Genomic DNA, 24,876 nt, shown 5'->3' on the forward strand with positions numbered 1-24,876 from the left:
TACGATAGATAAACAGGAGAAGGTGTTTGGTTTTGAAGTTTAAAACAATTTACGCAAACGCATGATGAAGTCGGAGCCCTTGATGAAGCAATTAGACTTGAGGTTTTTTTTTTTTTTTGCTCCCCCTCATTCAAGGGACTGCTCAAAAATAAATTAATGTTTGCTCTGGCAGCATTGACAACAGCTAACATGTTTCCAAACATTTTTCTCTGTAACCCCCCCACACACACACAGACACACAGAGCAGAGACACCCCCCCATTCCATTTTTGATGGATTGGTATGTGTGTGTGTCCATGGATTGGTATGTGTGTGTGTCCAAAAATACATGGTCATATACATAGAGAATTATAGTGCTCGCCCTCTTACTCGCTTTCCTGTCACGCTTGCAAAAGCAAACACATACATACACACACACACACACACACACACACACACACACACAGAGAGATGCACAATGCATCTTTAACACACATACACACATGCACTATATTTAATTCACACACTTGCACACAAATTCTTTCTCTTTCTCAAACACACCTTCACACACACTCATGCACAAACAAACACCACTCCAAACACACACACACACACACACACACACACACACACACACACACACACACACACACACACACACAGTCACCGTCTTACACACAGACTGCATGTGTAAGTGTTATCTTCTCCCAGAGTGAAGGCTTTAAGGCCCGCATGAGTCCCATACCTCTACAGGCTTGAGTTTCTCCTATCTGTGTCAGAAGATCTGTGGGAGGAAGTCACACAGCAGATAGCAGAGTATTCGTTATTGAACATGGGAAACAATACTGCATGCAGGGAGGGAGGCTGATTAGAATGAGATATAAATTATCCATGTAAACAAATCAGGAACACAAATGCCATGACCCACACACCGAGACACACAGAAACACACACACACACACACACACACACACTTACACACACGCACACACTTACACACACGCACACATCCTGTCTCACACTGTCCCTCTCACATTCACCTTTGTTTAGAGATCATGATGTTTGAATATGTGTTGGTCAATTGAGAAATAGTTGTGGGCAGCATGCGAATTACTCAAATAGTTTATTTATGTTTGTTTATTTGTTTTATCAAACAGTGCTTGAGACAGAAAGCAGTGGAGATTAGAAACATATCAATCAAGCATCCTTTTAAATAAAAGAACCTTCTGTTGCTATTTTGTTGCTAAGTGTTGCTATTACACTTACTATTACAGTTTATATCGTAGGTTGATTTTGTGTATTTTACAAAACACACTATACAACCAACAAAAGTAATCATCATCATGTAAATCTAAAATAAATAAATCTTTGACCTAATATTGATCACCTCATGTTACTACAAAACCTTTAAATCTGACCACACCTCAAGAAAAGCTACAAATCTGATTAATCATTTTCAGCTCAAAGCTTTTTGTGCTGTAACTGTCTATTTCAAACATATTACATCACCCTTCCAGTAAAGGCATGTCTGTACGTCCAAATGCTGTCACATGTATCGTTTGCAGTCTGGGATAGTCAAAGTCTGGCAAATTTGCACATGATTAGAAAATATGTGTTTCCTGAATTTAGATTGAGTCAGATAGGGCACAGAACTGGATCAGAGAGTCTGATAATGGCAACCACAGTTCTATCACCGTTCTTAGACCATGAGCCAAAACAGTGCAGCAGTGGCAGCATAATCGAAGCAGTATTAGAAGGCAAGCATCATGGAAGACACATGACGCCAAGTGTGGCTAGCAGCTTTATTAAGTCACCCATCTTTTTCCACCCACCTCTTCCTGTCTCTGCAGCAGATTGCAGGCCAGAGAGCGTGCCATGCCTGACTTCACGGCATACTTTACAGATTACTGTTGCTGCTGAGTTCACCACTTTGACAAGCTGGGCTAGTCAGAGTTTTTTTTTTCTTTTTTTTTTCCTATAAGCAGTGGTCTTCCTCAGAATAATAAAAAAGAAACTCTCACTACATGAAAAGGTCGTGCGAGGCTAGAGAAAGCGAGAGAGAATGAAAGAGAGAGAGGGGGAGAGAGAGGCAGAAGTCAACACAGACGTGTTTGCCTTCTCACCCCTCCCACTGATTTCTACACCATGAGGCCATGGGGACTGTAGCTTTGCTACACTTCTCTGCTGGGCGGCACACACACACACACACACACACACACACACACACACACACACACACACACAGAGGCACATTAGTGTGTCTCCACGCTTGTGTATGAGTATACAGCCTGGTAGAAATTACCATTAGTCCACATTACAGCAGCCTTCCATACACAAGTCACGTTTCCTCTGTCTCTTGATTTATGTCAATATAATAACATATTTCTTCTGTCCCTGACACCTTATTTCCGCTCCCAAATCATGAAATGATACAGTGTTACATTACACCATGAGATGAGTGTTACACACTTTGAAGGCACTGTATGAAAATGACTTCACTTTTCAATGTTGCATTCATTAACCCAGAGATGCAGATGACAAAGGCTAGTGAACTTGCTCGAACTTATCAATTATACAGTGTTAACCATGTAAGTGTCATTTTGCCCCCATCGCCACAATCGACTATTGTTGGCCTTTCTTTTCTAGCCATTAACTCCCCGGCCAACTCTGCTCAAAGCCCACTGTCAGCACTATCACCACAAGGCGCAGCGCAAATGGGTGGCCAACACTGAATGTGTGGCATTGTGCACACGACTAATGGTGCCTGAACCTCTTTTTTGTGTGTTTTGCAGGCAAGAGCTTCACGCTGACAATCACAGTATTCACGAACCCACCCCAAGTGGCCACTTACCACCGAGCCATAAAGGTCACCGTGGACGGCCCGCGGGAGCCTAGACGTGAGTACCCCCTCCGACCGAGAGAGAGAGAGAGAGAAAGCCTACCGTCATGTGATAATGATTAGCCAGCACAAAGAGGTGCACGGATCCAAATGCCGTGTGCGAGATAAATGATGCTGTCTGACGTTGTCGTTGTAGCTGGTGTGCCGCAAACCACCCCCAAACCCCCCCCCCTCCATCTCATCTCCATCCAGAAGGTGGTGTGGCGGAGGGCCGGGGGAGGAGCGGATGATGGATGGACCAGTGCATGGATTGTGTTAGGGTCCGGCTTTTTAAAGATGGATTCGGCATGGCCCCCGAACGCACAAAGATGCCTTTTGTGTGAGCGAGAAAGAAGGCACTTGATTTCAAGTGAGGGGCAAACACAAACACGTGTGTCCAGCCCTCTCGCCTTGCGAAAATGTTTACTGTATCAGCATCTCTGTGTCCGTGTCCCACGGAGAGCGTCACCACGGTGACCAGCGGCCAGGCCGCAGTGACCCCTGACCCCCCCACCCCGGAGCTTAGCTTTTTTGTCTCGCTTTCTCATTCGCTAGCATGCTCACACGCTTCCATTTCACCCACTGAAACCATGATACCGGGGTTTTGTGAGAGCAGGCCCGTGTGTGTGCCAAATCTACACTGGGGTGGGTGCTGTGAGAGCTGACAGAGAATTCGCAAAAATGTCACATCTTGGCTTCAAGTGAGAGGCTGCCAAGTCGTCTGGCCCGACTTCTCCTATGGAGGAACTGGAGGCCCAGGGGCGCAGCTACCAAATGCAGATTTAGTGTGAAACTCAGGGGAGGCTATATTTAATAATGCAGATTATGAGACCTTCGCTGCACAATAGTCGTCTTGTTTTCTATAGAGACAGAGTGAGACATTTTTTTTAAAAGAATTTTCCCATAGCAAAGCAATTCCCTTATGGAAAAGTCAGCTTATTTTTCTCACTTAGAGAAATTTTAGATGGCAAATCTATCCTATAGTTATAGTTATCCTGTTATTATGAAAATGTAGACTGTCATCACAATTAATGCTCTGACTTGCATATGCAGGGTACCTCCTATGTGACCAGGTCCAAGTCATACATAAAATATGTGGCTCCATTTTCACAAAAAAAGAAAGTTTAGGTCCAAATTTTAGTCTTCACACCAGGGCCTCATAAGACACAGAAACCCGTAGGCTGCCACAGACATCTTTGATGTGGCACAGCAGGGAACAAAGACCATATAATATTTTAGAGTCTGCAGTAAGTATTGACCTTCCTATTATAGGCTAAAAAATCTACAACACATGAATCTGCACACATCAAACTGTCTTTCATTCTGGTTGTGTTGTAGGGTACTAAAATTCTGCACTTTCTGATAGTAAACTTGTAGTAGTCTGATAGTAGACTTGTAGTAGTCCGATAGTAGTGAGTGGTGTCATTGTTCTCATATGCTTTTTCAGATTATCAAGTCATTCACTGATTAATTTCCTTTAATGGTGATTATTGTATTTCCTTTAATGATGATCTCATTAGATATTTTATTGTATTCACTATGTGGTAAATATCACTGTAAGATGAGCATTATGAATAACACACAATGAATGGAATAGTATGAGTGTCACATGCACAGTAGAGGTTAGAATTAATGCAGTACAACAGCAGGTTGTATAAAGTGACAGACATGGTCAACAGGCTTTCAGCTCGGAGGCCGGTCTCTGATGTCATTCTCGACCCTGAACTGCTCTGTCATGAAATATGCAAAGGAAACTGACCGCTTCCTTTTTTGAGTGCAGATCATTCTCTTGGATGTCATCATTGTGTCATTGTGGTGCATGATGTCAGGAGTTATTTGTGAGTTGATACCATGTTATATACAACACACACACACACACACACACACACACACACATTTTATGTGAAGACTGCAATATTGGGTAATATAGTAAATCTGACTAGTCTGTGGAAGCATCAACTGGTGTGCAAAAAGAAGAGAACTATTCAGTGCAACAAGTCTGGCACACAGCTGTTGCGAGATGTGCCTCTGTTCATGAAAACACACACACACACACACACACACACACACACACACACACACACACACACACACACATACACACAATAACATTTGCATATGTATATTTTCTTTATCCAGTACATTTTTAAATTCAAGGCTCAAAGTTAGTGCTGTCACGTTACAAACAATGGTCCTCACACACACACACACACACACACACACACACACACACACACACACACACACACACACACACACTTCTTCTCTCCATTAACACATCTGGCAGTAGACATTTGGAGCTGCTTCATACCAGTGTGTGATCATTCTCATCGTCATCATCATTCATTACGGGATTAAAGTTGCCCTGTGGCCTCTCCCAGGGCTCCTGCACTCAGCCCTTTGATCCTGAGTCTCCTTCTGATGCCTGTATTTTTACTGGAAATACCAGTAGACAACTTCCAAACATCTTTTCCATGACTGTAAACATTAGGCTTGTCACACAGCTGTGTATGCGTGTGAATCTGTGCGTGAGTGTGTGTGTGTGTCGGTGTCTGTTTTGTGTGTGTGTGTGTAGGTGTGTGTGTGTGTGTGTGTGTGTGTGTGTGTGTGTGTGTGTGTGTGTGTGAATGTGCATGCTTGAGGCAAGTTGAATTATAAACAAAGTCTTTAATCATTTTGATTCATCTCCTGCTGGAGAATAGCACGCCTGCGTGTGTACACACAAGACAGAGTTAAGACAGTTAAAACAAAGATCAACACACACAACTTGTCAAGTAGCATTTGACTGACTCATTCCTCTTCAGGTTGTTGGCTGTCAGTAGTCGGCTGTCAGTAGTCATTTCTTTAGCTACCCTAGAAGCTGCCCTTGTTTGCTTGTTTTAGTTCAGTTGGAGTAAAGGCCTTCACCTCCATGAGGGCTGTGCAGAGCAGGCTGATGTATTGAATGCAGCCGTGGCATCATGCTACATCCACGTGTTAGGCAACGCTGAACTAGAACTTGGTGTCTCAATATCTTGGCTGCAAAGAGGCTATATATGTCAGCCATTTCTATCATTCCCTATCTACCTCTCTCCATCTTCTCTTTTGGCATTCACCTCTTTCTCATTCTGTCGTCCCTCTCTCTCTCCCCCCTTCTCTCTCTTTTTCTTTTCTCCTCTCTCTCTATCTCCCCCTTTCTCTCTCTTTCTCGCCTCTCTCTCTCCCCTCTCTCTCTCTCTCTCCCTTGTTCTCTTTCTCATACATGCAGTTGCTAGGACGCAGGCAGGTGGCCAAGCAGGAAATGACACATGCAGAGGCATCTAGTGTTGTGCAACCTCCTGTTAGTCTGATGCGAAGCTGCCTCTGCCTGCCTGTTTATGCATTCCTCCGGTCCGGAACTCAGAAAGAGAGAGAGAGAGACAGAGGAGGAGGGGGGGGGAGGGAGACAGACAAAAATTAAATGTCTGGATCACTGGTTCATCAGAAGTGCTAAACAGTGCCCCATTGTTTTGTATTTATTCAAAGTATTTACTGGAAAGGGGGAAACTGCATAATGAGTTAAGTAAATTAGTTTGGACATCAGTTCATCTTTAAAAATCTATTATGTAAATGTGTCTATCAGATTCTTATTTGGGCATCACTGACAAAGCTAAGCTGCATCTTAAATGGAGACATACTGTTGTATTACAGCTCATTTTTGGCCAATTTGGAAGAAAAGACTCCTTGTGTGGCTCAGGTTTGCAGCAGCAAAAGCCATCATACATAGAGGCTCAGTTCTGAAGGTTGGAATCCTTGTTTATTCCAACGAATAAGTAGTCAGTGAAAATAGAGGGGAGTCCAACTATTAGAACTCTTAAGCTTCAAATATTTACTAGCATTACATACATAAATGCTATAAAAAAGACAGAAAACTTTTGAAAGTATTGTGTAAAGCTAATACTTTGCCAATCTGGAAGTCATTGACTGGAGTCCTGGGTTGTTCTCAAAATATTTTGTTAATTGAATCCCCATATCACCATGCGCTGTCTCTGTTTCCCACTGGAGGACTATGGGGTAATGTGTATAAATATTTAAGCTCATTTGCCAACACTGAGGAGGAGGGCAGAGCAAAATTGCTTTTGTTCACAGACAGCCTGAGCAGATAAGTCAGACAGGAACGGCGGTGTCAGCACTCATGCCACTGAATGGCGAATGCTCTGTTTGTTTGGATCATGCCACCAAAGCCTGTCACTATAATCTTAACATGAGGAGAGACAAGGCACAATGGAAGTTGGCAAATGCTTCTGTATTCAGTGTTTGTTGACTTCCTGGAGGGAGTAGAATGCTAGCTGGCACAGATGGCAAAACCAACCAACTTGGACAAGTCCGGCTCCACTAGTATGGCAGTTGTCTGTGTAAGGGGTTTGATATTGATCACATCTGAAATTTAGGAATTGGAAAATTCTTGTTGTGTTTTTGGAAAAAAAATATTTGCTGTGTTATGCATGTAATAGCCACATTGTTTAGAGACCCAAAAACAGAAGAAGAAGAAAAAAAAAGAATCATACTGAAATACGACCTCCCCTCCTACCCCTTCTCCTCCCCTCCTACCCCCTCTCCTCCCCTCCTACCCCCTCTCCTCCCTTCCTACCCCCTCTCCTCCCCTCCCCATTTTCTGTGTTTGACAAGTTTTGGTCCATGAGTGGCGTGTGTGTTGCGAGCCCTCCCTGCGCAGGCCTGGGTTAGAGTGTGGTGTGCTGAGCACACAGCGCCTGGCGTCAGAGAGGGGACTGTAATTATCTGGTGCGGCGGGCTTAGAGGAGGCCCCAGCTGGTTATTAAAAGTCATTTGGCTAATAGGCTGGGTGGGGATGGTTGGACCAGGAGACCATTTATAGAGGACCCACTGTTGTTTCTACCACTGTGCCCGACTGTTTAATGTGAGCAGGGCTACCTTGGTGTTTTTGCTTGAGAGCGCTTTAAAAGTTCAGAGTAAGCCACCCAAGCTCAGATCGAAGCGGATATCGGCGGATCTGGCGCTTATTCTCGGCACCCTGATGGACAGCGATGGCAGATGTTTTCGTAACTTTCAGAGGAAATGGAATCTGTTAATTATAAGGGATCCACACATGAAATGTGGCTCTTTTTATGAGCAGGCGAAAGAAATACTGTCGCCTATTGTCACTGCGCTGTAGCACACATAACGACGCATATGAAGCCAATCAGAAAACTGTTTATGGAATGTTGGCTGGCTCCATCCACTTGGTTTGGATCAAGACACTCTGAGAGGAGTGAGAGGCAGAGATCCAGTTTGGATGTGTGCTTCCAGTGTGTGTGTGTGTGTGTGTGTGAGAGAGAGAGAGACAGAGAGAGAGTGGGTGTAGGTGGTGGGGGGGCTTCAGATGACATTGAATCTCGGTAGAATGGAGAGAATGTTGGGCTTGTCTCCTCGTGACAGCATGATCTGATGAAGTGACACGTCCAGAGTCACTGGAAGTAAAAGATGTTGCCATTTATCACCACGGTGCTACCACGAGCCAGTCTTTCACAAGCAATTACATCTCGTGATGTTGCTCTTTTTGTTAGCATTTGTCCTCACCGACTTCCAGTGTGGTGTTGTTCATCCAAAGGCCCATCATGTAGTTGCGAAGGATTTGTGCTTAGGTTGTTTAAATAATTCAGATCACATACACACCCAATACACCTACATGTTTATTTTTTTTTTTGCAAAGGCACTTAATTTTCCAAGCTTATTCCTAAATCTGTTTTGACTGCCAGTCAGACGGCTGGAAAAGCACTATTGTCTGGCGCAGGGCTCCAATAAAGCAGTAGCCAGACAGTCTTCAAAGCTTCACCTCTGTGTTTGTCAGCTTACAGAGGCTGGTAAATGACGTCAGTGGGGGCACTCTTCACTCCTGGAGTCTTTCCTCCCACCTCTCTTTCCCATTCGCTCCGTCTCCACTCGTTTGCTTTATTTCCTCTCGTTCTTTTGTCCTTCGGTTCAAAGGAACGATATTAAAAGTGTTCAGCAAACCCACATTTCATGGAGCGGCCTCTGAACATGACAAATCCCTTTTCTATTCAGGTGTTTCTCTTCCCTGCTGACTTTTTTATGCTTGTTGTTTTCTTACAAGTAATCTTTTAAATCGCAAGCGGAGTCATTACATTTTGAGACCGTTTATGTAGACTAGCCAGTAACTTAAGCCCCTAATTTTCGGAGAATTATTTCACCGTAGATTTCAATAGCCACCTCTGCCTTTGAACATTCGGAGCATGTCCTGACAGGTAGGCGCACATGAAGTTGGACTAGCAGACAAAAGAAAGAGCAGTCCATAGAAAATAAACACCACTCAGGACTAGCTCATTTGTGCAGAATATCTGGTTGTACTTTCCTTTCCCTTGTGCACCTCTGAGAGCAGAACGCCAGTTTTAAAGAAAAGTATGTTACTGTTGCTGTTGGCAAGTGAGAAACTGTGAGCTTTGTATCAACGACAGGAGGCTGACAGCCTCAGTCCGAGCCGTACAGTAGGGTAAAATACACCTTGTCTTTTCCAGTGCAAAGCCATAGTCTGTTGGCCCCCAGTGAGTTCACTGGACACCACCGAAGCAAAGCCTTATTTTCCGTCCCGCACAATGTAGGAATTGTACAATACATATTCATGTGCGAGAATATTTCATCGGCTCACTTGCATGGCGCACGTAGAGGTAGTGAAATCTTTAGCAGTTCACCCGAATATATCTGACAGGAGGCTTAAAGCTCATGTGGGATGTTTATCCCATGAGGAAGATCCTTGGCTTGAATCCCTGCAATAAATATCTGCAGTACTTCAAAAACACTTGCTAGACTTACACTGATATGTGCTCTCCGTAAGCTAGAACCAACTTTTGGACTAAAGCAATTTATGGCTCAGTAAGCAAAATTTTTGTACCGTTGTAGAAACTCATGCAGTCAGTTTGACAAGGTTCATATTAGGTTTCTGATTAAGTTGTCAGGGTCTTTTTGTTCGTTCATTTTGCTATGAAATTAATTTCTCCTCATTTTTCAAAATATAAAAAACAAATTCTTATGGGGGAAGTGTTTTTTTCCATGTTTGTTTAGCAATGCTGCATTATGTCTGACTCCTGAAGACAACCCGTCGATTTAAAAAGAGCCCTGCTAGCGTGTGTGCCCTCTCTTGGCCTGCTTCGCTTCCTGAGGCCTGGAACACGCAGACCACACAGGCTTCTGGCCATGGGCCAGTGCAGCTTGGCTGGCTGCTGTTACTCCCTCTCCTTCTCTCCCTCATTCACTCTCTCTTCCCCTCTCTCTTTTTCTCTCTGTGTCTCCTTTGCTCCCTGTCTTAAACTTCTACGTTTTAGCCCCCGCTTATGGACCCTTTCAGGAGAGTTCCATTCTCAGCATCATAGTTGGCCCCACAAGACTTCCTTTTTAACATTCCATATGTTATCTTAATGCAGAGGAAGTAGATTGGGGCCCAAATAGAACGTTCAAGCATTGTTTTTGTTTACCTTGTTGAAAGGGTCCATAGTAAGATAGTTAGTGCAGACTGTCTCTTGGCCTGCCCCAAGTCTCTTGTTCTATCTTCCAGTCCATTCTTTCCCCTCCCTCTTCTCCCTCCCTCCCCCTCTCTCTCTCTCTGTCTGTCTCTTTCTCTCCCTCTCTCCTTCTCTCTCTCCCTCTTCTCCCTTCCTCCCTCTCTCTCTCTCTCTTTGTCTGGCTCTCTCTCTCTCTCTCTCTCTCTCTCTCTCTCTCTCTCTTCTTGCTGATAATTTCACAGGCTCCCAGTGCATAGCTGCCATGTGAAATAATCCATTGTTTCAGTCTTCAGAGGAGTGGGCTCTCCCCACACCACAGCAATTAAAGAAATTAAATCTAGACGGATGTATGTTTCCTTTTCTTCTGCCATGCGTTTCATTCCCTGTGTCGCCACCGGATGATTGATGCACACTGACGGCCAGTGAGGCGATATTTGATGTTAAAAGCGTGCTTGTGTTTAACGTGCGGAGGGTGTTATTGCAGGTCGTAGCGCTATCAGATGGCAATTTCACATTCGCTCGGGAACGCTGCCAGCAATACGGCCTTGCTGGATTATTTACAGTCTGTGGTGCGGCAGATTTGCATGAGAAAGACAAAGCTTTCATAGTCTCTTGTTTTTTTAACAGCAGCTTGGTCCCGTCTTTTTTGCATTGTCCATTTGGTGCTCGAGGCACTCATTATTTTCTCTGCTTCAGGTTGTGTCTAAGGTGTCAGCAGACCTCTGACCGTCCTTCAAGTTGAGGTATGATTAGGTGCATCTACTTCAGAGCGCTTGAAACTCATAGCCCTTTTTAAAGTATCACTATCCATTGTTACATGAAGCTCAATAGGCCTTTGTTGCACGTGTAACATAAAAGTGTGACTGTCAGGGACTTTCCATTGTTAGCGATGAATCATGCAGGGTCAAGGCCAAGATGCCCCCTGGACTTTCAGTTGAAAATTTAACTGAAGATCAAAGCCACATTCGCCACTGTCTGGGGTGGGGGAATGTGGGTGTCTGAACTTAGTCTAAGTGGGGTTTTTTTTTTTCAATAAGATATGCACTGACGCATAAAGACTAGTGTTTCAGTCCCTCCAGAGCTTCCATAAGCCAACATGCGCACAGCCGTTACTCATGGCTGGCCAAGTGTTATGGCATATCAGGCACTGCCATCCTGGATTCACTGATAGCCATCACAGTTTACAAGAGCATTGTTGCACAAGCATTATCAGACTCTAGTGCCTCATTTGTCTTGAACACACACACACTCTCTCGCTCTCTTACTCAGGGAATGAACACACTCTCTCACTCTCTTACTCAGAGAGTCTGCTGGAGGATGCGAGCAATTCTCACAGGTCCAGTGAGCACAGCAGGCAGACTTCTCCAGGCGCTGGTAATTAGCCTCCTCCATTAGCGCCGTGTTTCTGTGGCGTCAACCTCCTTTTCCTCATCAACCAGAGAGCCCTAATACCTCAATGTGCAGATCAACTTAATTGAATATAGAAAAGGTCTTTGTGGAGTTCATGATCCTTTTAATTCTGCGGTGAGCGAGAAGCTTACCACAATACACACACCAGAGGAAGAGTCAGCAGCCCATTAAACTAGTTTAAATGGAGCTCAACTGGTTCCCCCTTTCAACAGTAAAGCCAGTGGCTGATGGCATGGGGGAAGGGGGTGGGCTATGTTTTTATTTAGCCTTCTGTGCTGAATGCACCTTGGGATTAATCTTGCTCCGTGTGTATAGGCCCGCTTTCTCTGAAAGAAGGACAGCGAAAGAGAGAGAGAGAGAGAGATAGAAAGAGAGAGAGTTTGTCCCTGAATAAGGCCAGCTTCTCAGAAAGTGTTATTTGCTCAGCTTAGCCGTGAAGCACAATCAGGTTTTGCAGGATCGGAGGTAGCGCTAGCTCGAGCGCTGCCAGTTGGAGGCCGGCCAAGCTTCAGCAGGAGTTTCTCTTTTCTTCTGTTTGATATTTACTTTACAGCCATTCAGGGCAGCCAACCAGGGGCTAGACAGACAGGCACGCTCTGAGTCAGGGGAGACAGAGGCAGAGAAGCACAATGAGAGAGAGAGAGAGAGGGGAGAGAGAGAGAGAGAGAAAGGGAGAGGGAGGGGGAGAAGAAGACAGAACCAGAAAAAAACAGACAAAAGGGACTTGACTCACAAAGTCTCTCTTTAACTTCTATTATCCTCTTTTATTGACGCATACGTTCAGACTAAACCAGTGTGTGTCCCTATGGCCTTTTAGAAGATTATGCCCAGTGTGTCCATGGGATGGTACGGCGGCTGTTCCCCTGGGCAAAGCCCACTGAGTCCTGGCTGTCTCACAGAAAGGTGGGCATGGCGTGACGGCTCTGAGGGATGGGCCTGTAATCCTTTGTTGTCATACTCCGGTGGAGAAAGTTGCATGCATGTGTTTTAATCTTCTTCTTCTTCTTCGTCTTCTTCTTCTTCCTCATGGCAGTCAGTAAACAGCAGAGGTTTTTTTCTGAGTGAAAGATGCTCGAGCATTTGAAATAGTTGACGCGTATGTGCTGAGTTTGTTTTGGCTATACAGGACCAATGCTGCGTCATCGCTCCCTTTTACAGCATTTTCCGACTGGCTCAGATTCTGTCTGTGTGTGTGTGGGGGCTGTCGCGAGGGGGGTTGGGGTTGTCATCATTGAGTGTCTTTTACTGTTGCTGTACCTACACTTTGTCTGTAAAACCATCAAGGCCAACTCTATGCAGGCAGTTAGAGACTGTTTTTAATTCTTCCATGTTTCACAGTTGTCATTTGTAATACTTATACACTTTATGGTAAGAATGTATGATACAGAATTAATCTTTTAATGTGTGATACAACATTAATCTAATGTATGATACAGCATTAATCTTTGAAACTAACCATGGCATAGATTAACCCATGGGCGTAGATTTAGGGTGGGACGCTAGTCCTAATCAATCAAAAGGACTAGTCCTAATCAATATTTTAAGCTGACAAAATTGTCCCCACCAATATTTTAGCGAACTTATTTGTGCTGCTGATCATTCCGACAGCCAGCACAACAGTACAAAAAACGTCGTCATATGATTTGCTGAAAAACAGAGGGGGAGGGGAAGGGTTATCTGACATGCACGCTACAGTAGGCCTACACGCACGGAGAGTGTCAAAGGCTACTTGTTTGCACCGGCAGTCAAGCGAGCGGGTGTGTCAACGACAACGGTAAGTTAGGGCTGTCTGCCAATACTTAGCCTATCCCAAAAAAGGCCAGAGTAAAACATTGTGATATTCCCTTTGCCCTTCAGCATGTACATCTTTGCCCCTTTTTGTGGTTTGTAGATCAGCTTTGCCACCCCAAAAATACGAAGCTTTTTCATTGCAGTTTATAGAAATAAAGTGATAAAAGATAAACTGGTGCATTTCCATACTCATAAATGAACATTGCGAGACACTTATCTCTTCTATGATCTCATCCCAGAAAGATTTTCTTTGACTTGTTAGTTTTTTTAACATTTATTTTATCTAATGACATAGCAAACATGCTGAATTGAATCCACATATCCTTGCACTTGCGAAACTAAACAGGCACTCAATTAGATTTACACACCAAATTTAGACAAGATATAGACAAGTGTAGCCTAATAATTTAAATATCAATATGATGTAATCAAATGACTAAATATGTTTAGCTATTAGTAATCATGTAGATCATAAAATACTATAAATAATTATCAATATAAATTTATAGTTTATATGAATTCCAAAATATGAAAAAGAAACCTACGACAACCATCACATTCTATGTGTGTGTGTGTGTGTGTGTGGAGGGTCAATCAAATTCTATGATTACCACTGATGTGAATGATCTCACAAATCACTCAAATCAAATTTTAAAAAATCGCAATAGTATCGAAATCGAGATTCTTCACTTGCTATTGGTATTGAAACAATAATGTTGGTATCGTGACAACAGGAGTTGTGGATGTGTCCCTACCAAAGCTGAGACCAACGCCCTTGGATTACCCACATCAGAACAACTTTCTTTGTCAAAATCCTGATTGTGATCTTTACCTCAGGCAAACAGATGGCATGGCATATCAATCACAGGATCAGATGATGTTATGTTGCTTTGCTCTCTCTCTCTCTCTCTCTCTCTCTCTCTCTCTCTCTCTCTCTCTCTCTCTCAAATCAATTCAATTAAATTCAAGTGAGCTTTATTAGCATGACAAATATTTTCTGCATTGCCAAAGCAGAACATTTAAACATGAGGTTTAACATGAGGTCATAGAGAATGTTTGGAGTACAATCTCTCTCTTTCCCCAGGACACAGACAGAAGCTGGAGGACCCACCAAAGGCCGGCTTGTTTTCGGAGCGCCTGAGCGAGCTAGAGCGCCTCCGACAGACCACTATGAGGGTCGCCGTGCCAACGCAGAGTCCACGGCCATCACTCAACACCACGGCCAACTCCTTCAACCCACAGGGTCAGAATCAGATCTCAGGTGAGAGAACAGTGATGTAATTGTGACAGTGTGAATGAATGAATGAAAGGTTGCACTCATAAAGTGTGTTTTTTGACACATGCCCTCTTAGATACCCCAAATGGTTTTGCATACACTGTATTACAGAAACTTTTCCCAACACCACAAATGTGGATGGTGTGGCAGCACCTCTGACCGCTGCTATAAGCTGTATGGTGGGGTGACCTTTTTGTTCTAGTTTGTGAATACTGTAGGACACCTCAATTGGAAATAAATCAATTTGGGACACTACCACTAGTTACCACATCTTGTCTTCACATTTGGTATATCGGAACCCTTTTATAAGAACTGTGAGTTGGAACCTCAGTTTTCCATTTCGTTTGAAAGCCATTTCCATCCCAACTGACCACCATTTGAACACAACCTGAAAGTGTAAATACTGGTTGGTTGGTTAACATATTTTTGTTAGTGTGTGTAATAATTTCTCGCCTAAAATTGCTTATTACCTGATCTATCACTGTCACCTGACTGCTCCTTCTGATCCAGTGCCACAGCGTTCATGACTTAACATGCAGGCTAAGGAATGCTATAGTGACACACTTCCACTCCACTCAGCCTTGCCCTTATGATAGCATGTTGTTTCAATCGAATCTAGCTACTCATACTGATGAGTAGAAACAACAAAAAAAGACTATGACCTTTTATGGGTGAGGAGGAAAGATTGTGATTACAATTGCACTGCATCACTTGAGTCCACTAAGCATGAATACTATTGGACAGTATGTGTTTGCTTGGCACAGTCCATTCACATGCCATGCTATGCCATTCATGTATTCATTGTCATCTCAGACAGCCATTTGTCATTCTTTTCATGGCACAAATGCCAATTTTAATTAAATCTAATATCTAATCTCAAATCATATCTAGCAAATGCAATGTAATATACGTTACAGTAATATTGTCTGGGGTGATTAGCGTGGCAGCAAAGCAGTCTTTTGCTCAATAGTGCATAACTTTGTGCTCGTGGGAAGAACACTCCACCTCTCTGGAAGGCCTCCAGATGTGATCCTGTTCAAGGAAACACCCTGTCAACGGCATAAATGCAAATGATTAGGCAGAAGACATACTTGGATTGTGCAGACTGTCGCTCTGCCAAACCACTTCACACCACAGTCTTATTTATTTTTCAAGACACTCCTGCACTCCAAACCTGATTGAATAAATCACTATCAAGACCTTATCTGCTGATATAAGCGTGCTATCTTTATAAAGTTAATGTTTTATCTACAGAATTTTATCTGTATATTAACATGCTAACTTGCTAACGTGCTATGAAACTGTGATAGGTTAGGATTTGCTGTGTAAGTGGCTGTAGGAGTTGTTCACTTGGTTGTGTGTGGTTCTCCCTACAGACCCTAGGCAATCGCAGTCCTCTCCGCCCTGGTCCTACGAGCAGCCGTACACCCCTTACCTGAGCCAAATGACCTCGCCTTCTATTCACTCCACCACGCCCCTGTCTGCCACCCGAGCTACCGGCCTGCCCGCCATCAGCGATGTGCCAAGACGGCTCTCAGGTAGGGGAAACTCCCTCTCGCCTCTCACCTCTCGGCTTCAAAGAGCCGCCGTCTCAGCTGACGCGGAGACCTACACGAAGCAGTTAGGTCTTCTGAGGTGTCTGACAAGGCTCCTGTTATTTAGGAATGTGTGTGTGTGTGTGTTTGTGTGTGTGTGTATGTGTGGAAGGTGTGTGTGTGTGTGTGTGATGGGGGGGGGGGGGTTATGAATGTGGGTGAGTAGGTGTGTGTGGATGTGTGTTTGTGTGTGTGTGTGTGTGTTTGATGGGGGGGTTATGTGTGTGGGTGAGTAGGTGTGTGTGTGGGTGGATGTGTGTGTGTGTGTGTAGGTAAATATATGTCTGTCATCTATCTCTATACCTGAGAGTTTCAAGTTCACAAGGAGAATGAGTGAGCAGACTTAACTAGCTGAGGAGTGATTGCATTAACCGTGTGAACTTTTCTCAAGTCTGTCTGTCCGTTCTCTACCCCCTCACTATGCGCTGGAGCTTCATCAAAGACCCTTCTTTTCTCCACTTCAACTCTCGTTTTGTGAGCAATCGTTGCACAGAAGAAATTGCCCTCGAGCCAAATGTCTTCAAACCAATGGCACCTTTGTGAAAGAGTGAAAATCTGAAAGAATATCTCTCCACTCCCAGTATCCCTCCAGTTAAGGTCTTTGAACTTGTGAGAGTCTGTCTTTGAGACGGGCATTAAAAGGAACAATAAAAAAAGAATTGAGTTTCTGACTCACAGGCAGCAGTAGATATATGCCTCTGTGAAAGCGATTGTGGACATACAGGATGAGAGATGGCCTCACAACTATGCCTTTTACTAAATAAAGAAGTAATCCCCTCCCCCCACCGCCACCCCAACTCAGGGTTGGTTTGAAACAAACACATAGACATGTTTGCCTTCGATACACCTGTTTGACTCTCTGCCAGGTTTTCTTTTTTCTTTTTTTTTCTTCTTTTTTTCTCTCTCTCTCCTGCCTTCTCTCCACCCTAACTGTTTTCTTGGTGCTCAGAGCGAACGTGAAAGTTTCAATTACCTCTCGGCTGTGTGGCTGTTCGTTGCCTGCAATTTTTTTTATTATTTGAACCGCGGCCAGCTGCCTTGTTGGGTTTGATTAGTTTAGATTTCATCCTCCTTTCATCTCTGAGATGTCAGCCTTTGTTCTACCCTCAAAGAGACACGCGCACCTCCCTGGTCCTAACGCCCCCCTCATTCTTCGCTGAGTGCTGCCTTAATGGAGCTCAGACTGGCACCGGCATCCGGTGTAGCCTCACCAGCAACAGATGCTGGGGCGGGGGGTGGGGGGGTTCATGGGCCCGGCCTTGCCCGCCCCACTCCACCTCTGCCTGGGGGTCATGCTCAAATATGCCCCCCGGATGTTCCCATGCTTAAGTAATAAAAAATGAACAGGCGGGCACCACTGCTTAATACATTGGAGGAAAATCTATTCCTGCATTTATTCAGCCATGTGCTGGAAAGTAGTTTCTTTGTCTTTCTGATGCAGATTAGGTGAAATAAAAAAAAAACCTTGAAGGAAGAAATTGATGGATCAGAATGTAATGTTTGTTCAAAGTTACTTCTCGGGCTCGATTATTTCCTTAATACCAATGGATCTTTGCCAGCTCAGGCTAAGCTCAGTTCCCTAGTCCTCTGCAATCTGGCTTGTTTCCCTCAAAATCACCTGCATCAACATGACAGGATCATTTTGCATAGCTTGGCTCTGCGTCTTGGCAGTTGGCTCTGGTGAGCAGGCCATCCAGCCTCTATCTCCCTCTTGGAATAGGTACAGAGGAGAGCGCCCTGTTTTATCTTGTTGTCTCCTTCTACGGAGAACTTCCTTTTTCATCTGAGATGGCCGCGATCTGATAATGCAAAGAGACACCGTCGTCATAATTGACCACACATGCGGCCCCGGCGCACATCTGCCGACGTGCCACTCACGGCTCCGTAAACACTCGGCTGCAGCAGACGTGCTGACAAAGAGGACGCCTCATGATTTATGATAAGAGGGAATGCACCTCAGCACCAGGGTTACAGGGCAGGGAGGAGACAGCACAGAACGACAGCAGACCCCAGAGAGGGAGAGAGAGAGAGAGGGAGGAAGAGCAGGAGGAGGGAGGGAGGGAGAGAGAGGGAGTAGATCAGTGGAGGGAATCAGGGGGCAGAAGAGCATCCAACAGCCTAGCAGCAAAGCAATGCCACGCGCAGATGAGGAGAGAGGAGAGGAGGAGGAGGAGGAGGAAGAGAGAGAGGAGGAGGAGACGGCCAGTGGAGAGGAGAGCCACAGGAGGACGAGCGGACAGTCTCACTTCTTTCTTCTCACTCCCCTGCGCAGTGTGCTGGTAGCCACAGCCCATTAGTGGTTTATAATTTTTAGAAAAGCCAACAGAAGGTCTGAAAGAGCAGAACTGCCCCTTTTCTTTGGCTAATCGGAGACATACAACCACATCTGAGGGGCCTGATTATGCATCCCATGAAAACTGTTTTTTTTCCTCAAAGTGTTTCCATATGTGCACCCGATTTATCCCTGAGATTTTTTGGGGTTGTACTTTGATATTCATACAAATGCATGCATCCACACACACACACACAAACACGCACAAGCTGGAAGACATATTCAAAACATCATATAGACAATTGATTGTATCACAACAATGCAAACTGGCCAGGACAAAGATGGCCTTCCTTTACTATGGCTTGGCATTCCTTTACTTTTAACCTCCTTTACTAAAGAGCTGCTTTCACAAAAAAAGCAACAGGTTTCAAGTAGCCATGCTCACATTAGCCATATGCACGTTCTCGTATTTGTCTGTGCACAAGATTACACTCAGTGATGCATTCAGTCTTGCTGATATCATGAACAGAAGTCGTGTTCTATCTCAATTTTCTAATCTCTTTGTGAAACACTGGTCCGGCTGTATCAAGGAAAGGCATTGTCATTATGAGTCAGTGGTATTTCCATCTATAACGTTCAGCTGCTGTCACACAGTCACATTCTGTGCAGAAACTTTTGTATTACCTGTTTTTCCACAGAAGGGCTGCAAATTTCCAGTGCTTTCTCCTTTTAACTAGTACATCATGAACTGTACCCTATTCTGATTCAGTCTATCTAGACAGATTGTCTTTTAAACAGGAAAAATCGCAGCAGAGACTGCATGAGTTGGTCCCCACTCCCTTTGACCAATCCTTTCCAGTAATTCTTAACTAAGTAATTATAGTGTGCTTGACAGAACACTCGCCTTCTCTCACTAGGGAGGCTCATAACTCACCTATTTTTGCTCAACAACTAATTCAGAGGACGCCTGGTATTCTGCAGCATGAATAACAAACCTGACAGGCTGTCATTACCATTACGTCTTGCAGTGTTAGAAATTAAAGTATATAAGCCATTGCTTTGAATGACTCAAATGGTGCAGTGATTTTGTGTTCATGTAAGATGTTGTGACAGCGCCCCCTAATGTCAAAGATGAAGTGCCTTGGAATGTAGAGGACGTAGATCAGAACCTGGAATTTCATGATGAATATATTGTATTAACATGTCCTGAATAAGTCTCTGAATGTGTAGTTCGGGCTAGCTACTGGGTCTCCACTGTGATACTAAGCTGTTTCTGTCTCTCTCCCTCTGTCTGTCAGGTACCTCTGATCTGAGCCCATTCTCTGCTGACCCACGCCAGTTTGAGCGTCAGTTCCCTGGTCTCTCCTCGCTGACCGAGAGCCGCTTCTCCAGCCCTAGGATGCACTACCCGGCCACATTCACCTACACGCCCACCCCGGTCACCTCGGGCATGTCCCTGGGCATGTCCACCACCACCCACTACCACACCTACCTGCCTCCGCCATACCCGGGCTCCACGCAGAACCAAACCGGGCCGTTCCAGACCAGCAGCACTCCCTACCTGTACTACGGCGCCTCGTCCGGCTCCTACCAGTTCTCCATGGTCCCGGGGGGTGACCGCTCTCCGTCCAGGATGCTCCCGCCGTGCACAAGCGCGTCCACAGGTAGCTCGCTCATCAATCCCAACCTCCCCAACCAGACGGACGGAGGCGAGGCAGACGGGAGCCACAGCAGCTCCCCCACAGTGCTCAACTCCAGCGGCAGGATGGATGAGTCTGTGTGGCGGCCATATTGAGAGACACCAAATATTTTAGAACGCAATGGAAAAAAAAAATAGACCTGTTCACTGAGCACTGTTTGCCTTGAAGTAAAACAAGAGCGTTTTTGGCTTTAAGTGGCTTCAACAAGTTGTTCAGAATATCCCTGAAGTACAATCGTTTGTGTCAAAACTTCAGTTTTAAATACTCTTCTTGGCAGAAACATCAGTGTGTTATTTACTATTACACTGTTGTCATATATTTCTAAATCCTGTTTTCAACAAATATTTATCCACAAAGGTACCAGCTTTTGATGCATCCCTGAGGAAAGAAGGGAACCATTCAAGGCATTACAGTATATAGATAAACCTGACATTCCACTGCAGAACCAGTGATAGCTGCACAGTCAGTCACTGAATTACTGAACTGACGTAAATAATGTTTATTACGTGAATATAATTTTTTATTTGACTATTGGCTGAGTATATTTTTGGTACTAACTAAATTTATTTTGCATTTTTCACACTGAATGCCTGTTTCTTTGATATTTATGCAAGTGAGAGAGGATAAGTTATGCTCACCAGTACCGGCATTAAGTAACTGTGCTCATTCTCTCTAATTGTTTTAATTTAAAAGTAAAATTGTAGCAGGAATGGTACTGTTTGAAAAGCAATTTAATAAAGCCATAGCGATCTTTAAATTATGCAATGTTTTGGAATGAAACTGGGTTTTTGTGGACACTTAATAAATGTTATTATATGGAACCTCTCATAATAACTTAATTACCTATTCTCTTTTGTAATTTAAAAAAGCAGTTTTATTGTAAAATAACCAAATATGCTGAGGTACATAAGCAATGAAGGTCAGAGAAATAGATGTCAGACTGTTTGCAAGTGAAATACTTTATTTATGGGGTTTGTTTGAAACTCAAAGTCTGATCATCTAATCTTTAATAAGATAATGATAATGAATGATCATTAGATAATGATCTTAATCCTCACCTGATATATGTTCAAAATAACCTTGAGACTACACTGAGTGATGCATATCATGTCAATGAAACAACGACCAACTTAACCAAGGAATGGCTCTTCCATGATGATGAAATTAATATATGCAGTTTTGTGAATGGAGAAGACCTAGTCTACCCTCCGCTCTCTGTCCAAGTTTGTTATTGTATGTGTCTGTCAATTTAATTTATTCTGAATCTCTTTTTCATGTCCTTGAGTGACTATAAACATGACCAAAAAATGCTTATTCAGCTGTTGCCTCAGCCTTTTCCCCAGTGTATGTACAATTGACAATTGGCTTGTAGGTCGGCTACTGTATAGTCACCACTGATACAGTGCATTGCTGTAGGATAACTTAGCAGACCAGTGCGTGATGCATGTAAAGCGGTAAACTGCTCCTTCCAGCACTTCAGGTTTCACCAGCATTGATTGCTCCTCACGTGCCCACTTCAGTCATGTCATGTCCTGGGCTGCCCTTAAACTGGAAGACCGGACACTGACGCCTCAGACTTACCGTTTAAACACTAGAAAACTCTCACTTTATTTGAAGTCATTGTGCAGTGAATGCTGTGTTTGGTCACTACGGCTGTGTCCTGCTTTTTTTCTTTCATGCCCTCTGTTTGTGTACTTGTTTATGATCTGATCAGATAACTGATTGAGTTGTTTGTGAGTTTAATCAAGGACTAAACAATTCAGTTTGATTAAAGTGTATCAGCACTTAAACATTCTGTGGGAGAAGAATGCTTGGTAGGGGACAGCGGAGTGCCGAAATCTCAATTCATTACCTGTAGTTGCTTATGAACAATACTGAACACAGGCTCATTAAGGTACGCAAATACCTTTCCCACTGTCTGCAGGACAGTATGGATGTGCAAGAATTTTAGTGTTCAAGTTCAGGCACGTAAACAATCTTCCTAAAGATAATATGTGATACCAAAGATGATCCTGCTTTGGACAAAACGGCATAGTCCATTTTAAGTCTTTTTGACTTTGGGCTGTGAAGGGTCAAGGGGTGAATTCTGTTTATATAACAAACATTAAAAAAGTCAAGTGGTACTTTATGAAATGTTTACTGAAATGCTATGTAAAAGGCTGCAGGCAGCATGCTGAGAAAACCCTTGTGAGTTTGATTTCTTTGTTTTGCGTGGACAAAAGCACTTCAACTTGTTCTTTGTTTGTTTGTTTGTTTGTTGTCTTTACTTTTGCTCGACTGGCTTAGGTTCATTTTACAGTTGAATGAAGCATAAAGATCCATTGGATGAAAGGGAAGCCCCCTCTGGCGAGGTTTTTTAAAGGTTAGGGGATATGATAATCATGATAACACTAGATGGCAGCACTAAGGGGGAATGTACACACCCCTTCCAGTCCATTAGGCAACCTCCTAATCAGAGGCCTGATTTCACACACTCAGCTATTATATCAGGAGCGATCATGACATATGACAGATGACATTGGAATGATCTGGCTTTAAACTGAAAAGAAACCAAAGGAAAATTGTAGATTGTTTTTTCCTACAGTCTGTACATGCAACCATGGTTTCAAGACAGTATTACTAAATAGCTGTGTTTGTGTGTTTGTGAGCTTATGTCTGTGTTGCTTATTGTAATGATAAGTACTCTACAACTCTCCCAGGCTTTGAAGCTCTGTTACATTTCATATGTTTGATAACATGATATCCTTCGGCTGTGAGAAGAGAAAATCTGTTTACAAAATGTTTACAAAGCTGCAAGCAATCTTAGCAAGCCCATGCACTGTCTAACTTTTTTAATATGGGGAGGGGGATTTTTAAACAAAAAACAATACAATGAGGAAAGACTTTTAAAGTGAATTGCCCAGTGACAATCATTGTGATTGTATAGGAAACATGTCAACACAGTTGAAGAAAACAGAGCAGTCATTGACATTAGATGACACATGTGACGTTTGGACCTCAAATTGCCAATACAAAAATGTTGAGCAGGATATGTTGAAGATCTTTTCTCTTTATCATTTTATCATCATGCTAGATATGTCTCTGAGTGTAGTCCTGTTATATTAATTCCCCTACGAGTCCGAGTAGTTTTCTTGATGTTTCAATATGACTATGGTTTGTGTCCATGATGTTTTCTAGCTGCAAGGAGAGAACCAGTGGAGTTCCATATGCATCACCCTTAGTCAACAAGCAATGCTTTCCATGCACATACTGTACAGTTCTTGTTTTGTTTGTCATTTGTCAGTTATTTAGTTTTTCTCAAACATCATGGTGAAAAAAGGCTTTTTCCCCTTTCCCCAACGTTATGAGGGTCTAACAGTCCTAAAGAAATTGATTGTCCAGCATTTCTAATGATTGTATCATTTGGTCTTTTTAGAATAAACATGACATTTTGTTATAATGTCTCATCTCACTGTCTTTTTTTGCATTGTATAGTACATTGTATATACCATATTGAGTAGTCGGTATAGCCTATATTAACCAACCAGACAATGTCTCATATCACTGTGCTAGAAGGCAGAGTTTATGAGGGCAAGGAAGGACTCGTAACTCAAAGACGAAGAGGCTCTTCATTTACAGCCTTTTCACAATTAATTTATCTACAAATGGGTCATTAAATGTGGTTAACGATTGTAAATGTTTATTTAATGGGAGATTATGAGACATTTCACAGACAGACAAGTGATGACAGGCACATTTTATTGCCAAATTAATAATCTTGATCAGAACCAGGGGGTTCTTTCATTCATAGCTCATTCTATACTACCAAAGCTATGACCTTGCACGGGGTCAGCCCTATGTTCCCACAGCACAATGGTCCCACGGCCCTATGTTTCCACATTTCTAGGTTAGGGTTAGGTTAGGGTTAGAGTTAGGTTAGGGTTAGGTTAGGGTTAGAGTTAGTTGCTCCCACATGCACAGTAGTTTTTTTATGCTGTCACAATGTGGTCCATCTATATACATTGGTAATAATGGTGGTCCATCTATATACACTGGTAATGAATGTGGTCCATCTTTATACACTGGTAATAATGGTGGTCCATTTATATACACTGGTAATGAATGTGGTCCATATACAGTACGGTATTAATGGTGGTCCATCTATATACACTGGTAATGAATGTGGTCCATCTGGTACACTGGTAATGATGGTAAGCATCAGAGAGTACGAGTTGTAAAGCTTCTTCGATAAACTGAAGTAATTTAGGAATAAACGCCAGCATTCTCAAATCTATTGGATAAGGACACTGCAGCTGCTGTCATGTTAGGTTTGCCTACAATGTTGACACTAGGATGATCCTACCATTACAGAATCTATAAAAGCTTGGTGTTCTCCTATGTTAGTATAATGCTGTCATTTTGTCAGTTACATCATGAACACTTTTACAAATAGACAGGAATGATAAAATAATCCAATCGACTCATCACTGGACAATTGACCAAT

The 24,876-nt window shown here is 43.3% G+C and overlaps 1 protein-coding gene across 1 annotated transcript in view; it reads left to right on the forward strand.

Moving 5' to 3' along the window:
- runx2a (RUNX family transcription factor 2a) overlaps nucleotides 1–23,829 on the forward strand; it is a 47,597-nt gene extending 23,768 nt beyond the window's left edge. Inside the window, exons 5-8 of the mRNA XM_048227450.1 lie at nucleotides 2,771–2,875; nucleotides 14,635–14,811; nucleotides 16,203–16,364; nucleotides 19,992–23,829. Coding sequence (XP_048083407.1) covers nucleotides 2,771–2,875; nucleotides 14,635–14,811; nucleotides 16,203–16,364; nucleotides 19,992–20,488 — 941 coding nt within the window. The 3' untranslated portion in view covers nucleotides 20,489–23,829. The remainder of the gene's footprint in view (nucleotides 1–2,770; nucleotides 2,876–14,634; nucleotides 14,812–16,202; nucleotides 16,365–19,991) is intronic.
- The last annotated feature ends 1,047 nt before the right edge of the window (nucleotides 23,830–24,876 follow it).

This window comes from Alosa alosa, chromosome 19 (assembly GCF_017589495.1).
Source record: "Alosa alosa isolate M-15738 ecotype Scorff River chromosome 19, AALO_Geno_1.1, whole genome shotgun sequence".
NCBI lineage: Eukaryota > Metazoa > Chordata > Actinopteri > Clupeiformes > Clupeidae > Alosa > Alosa alosa.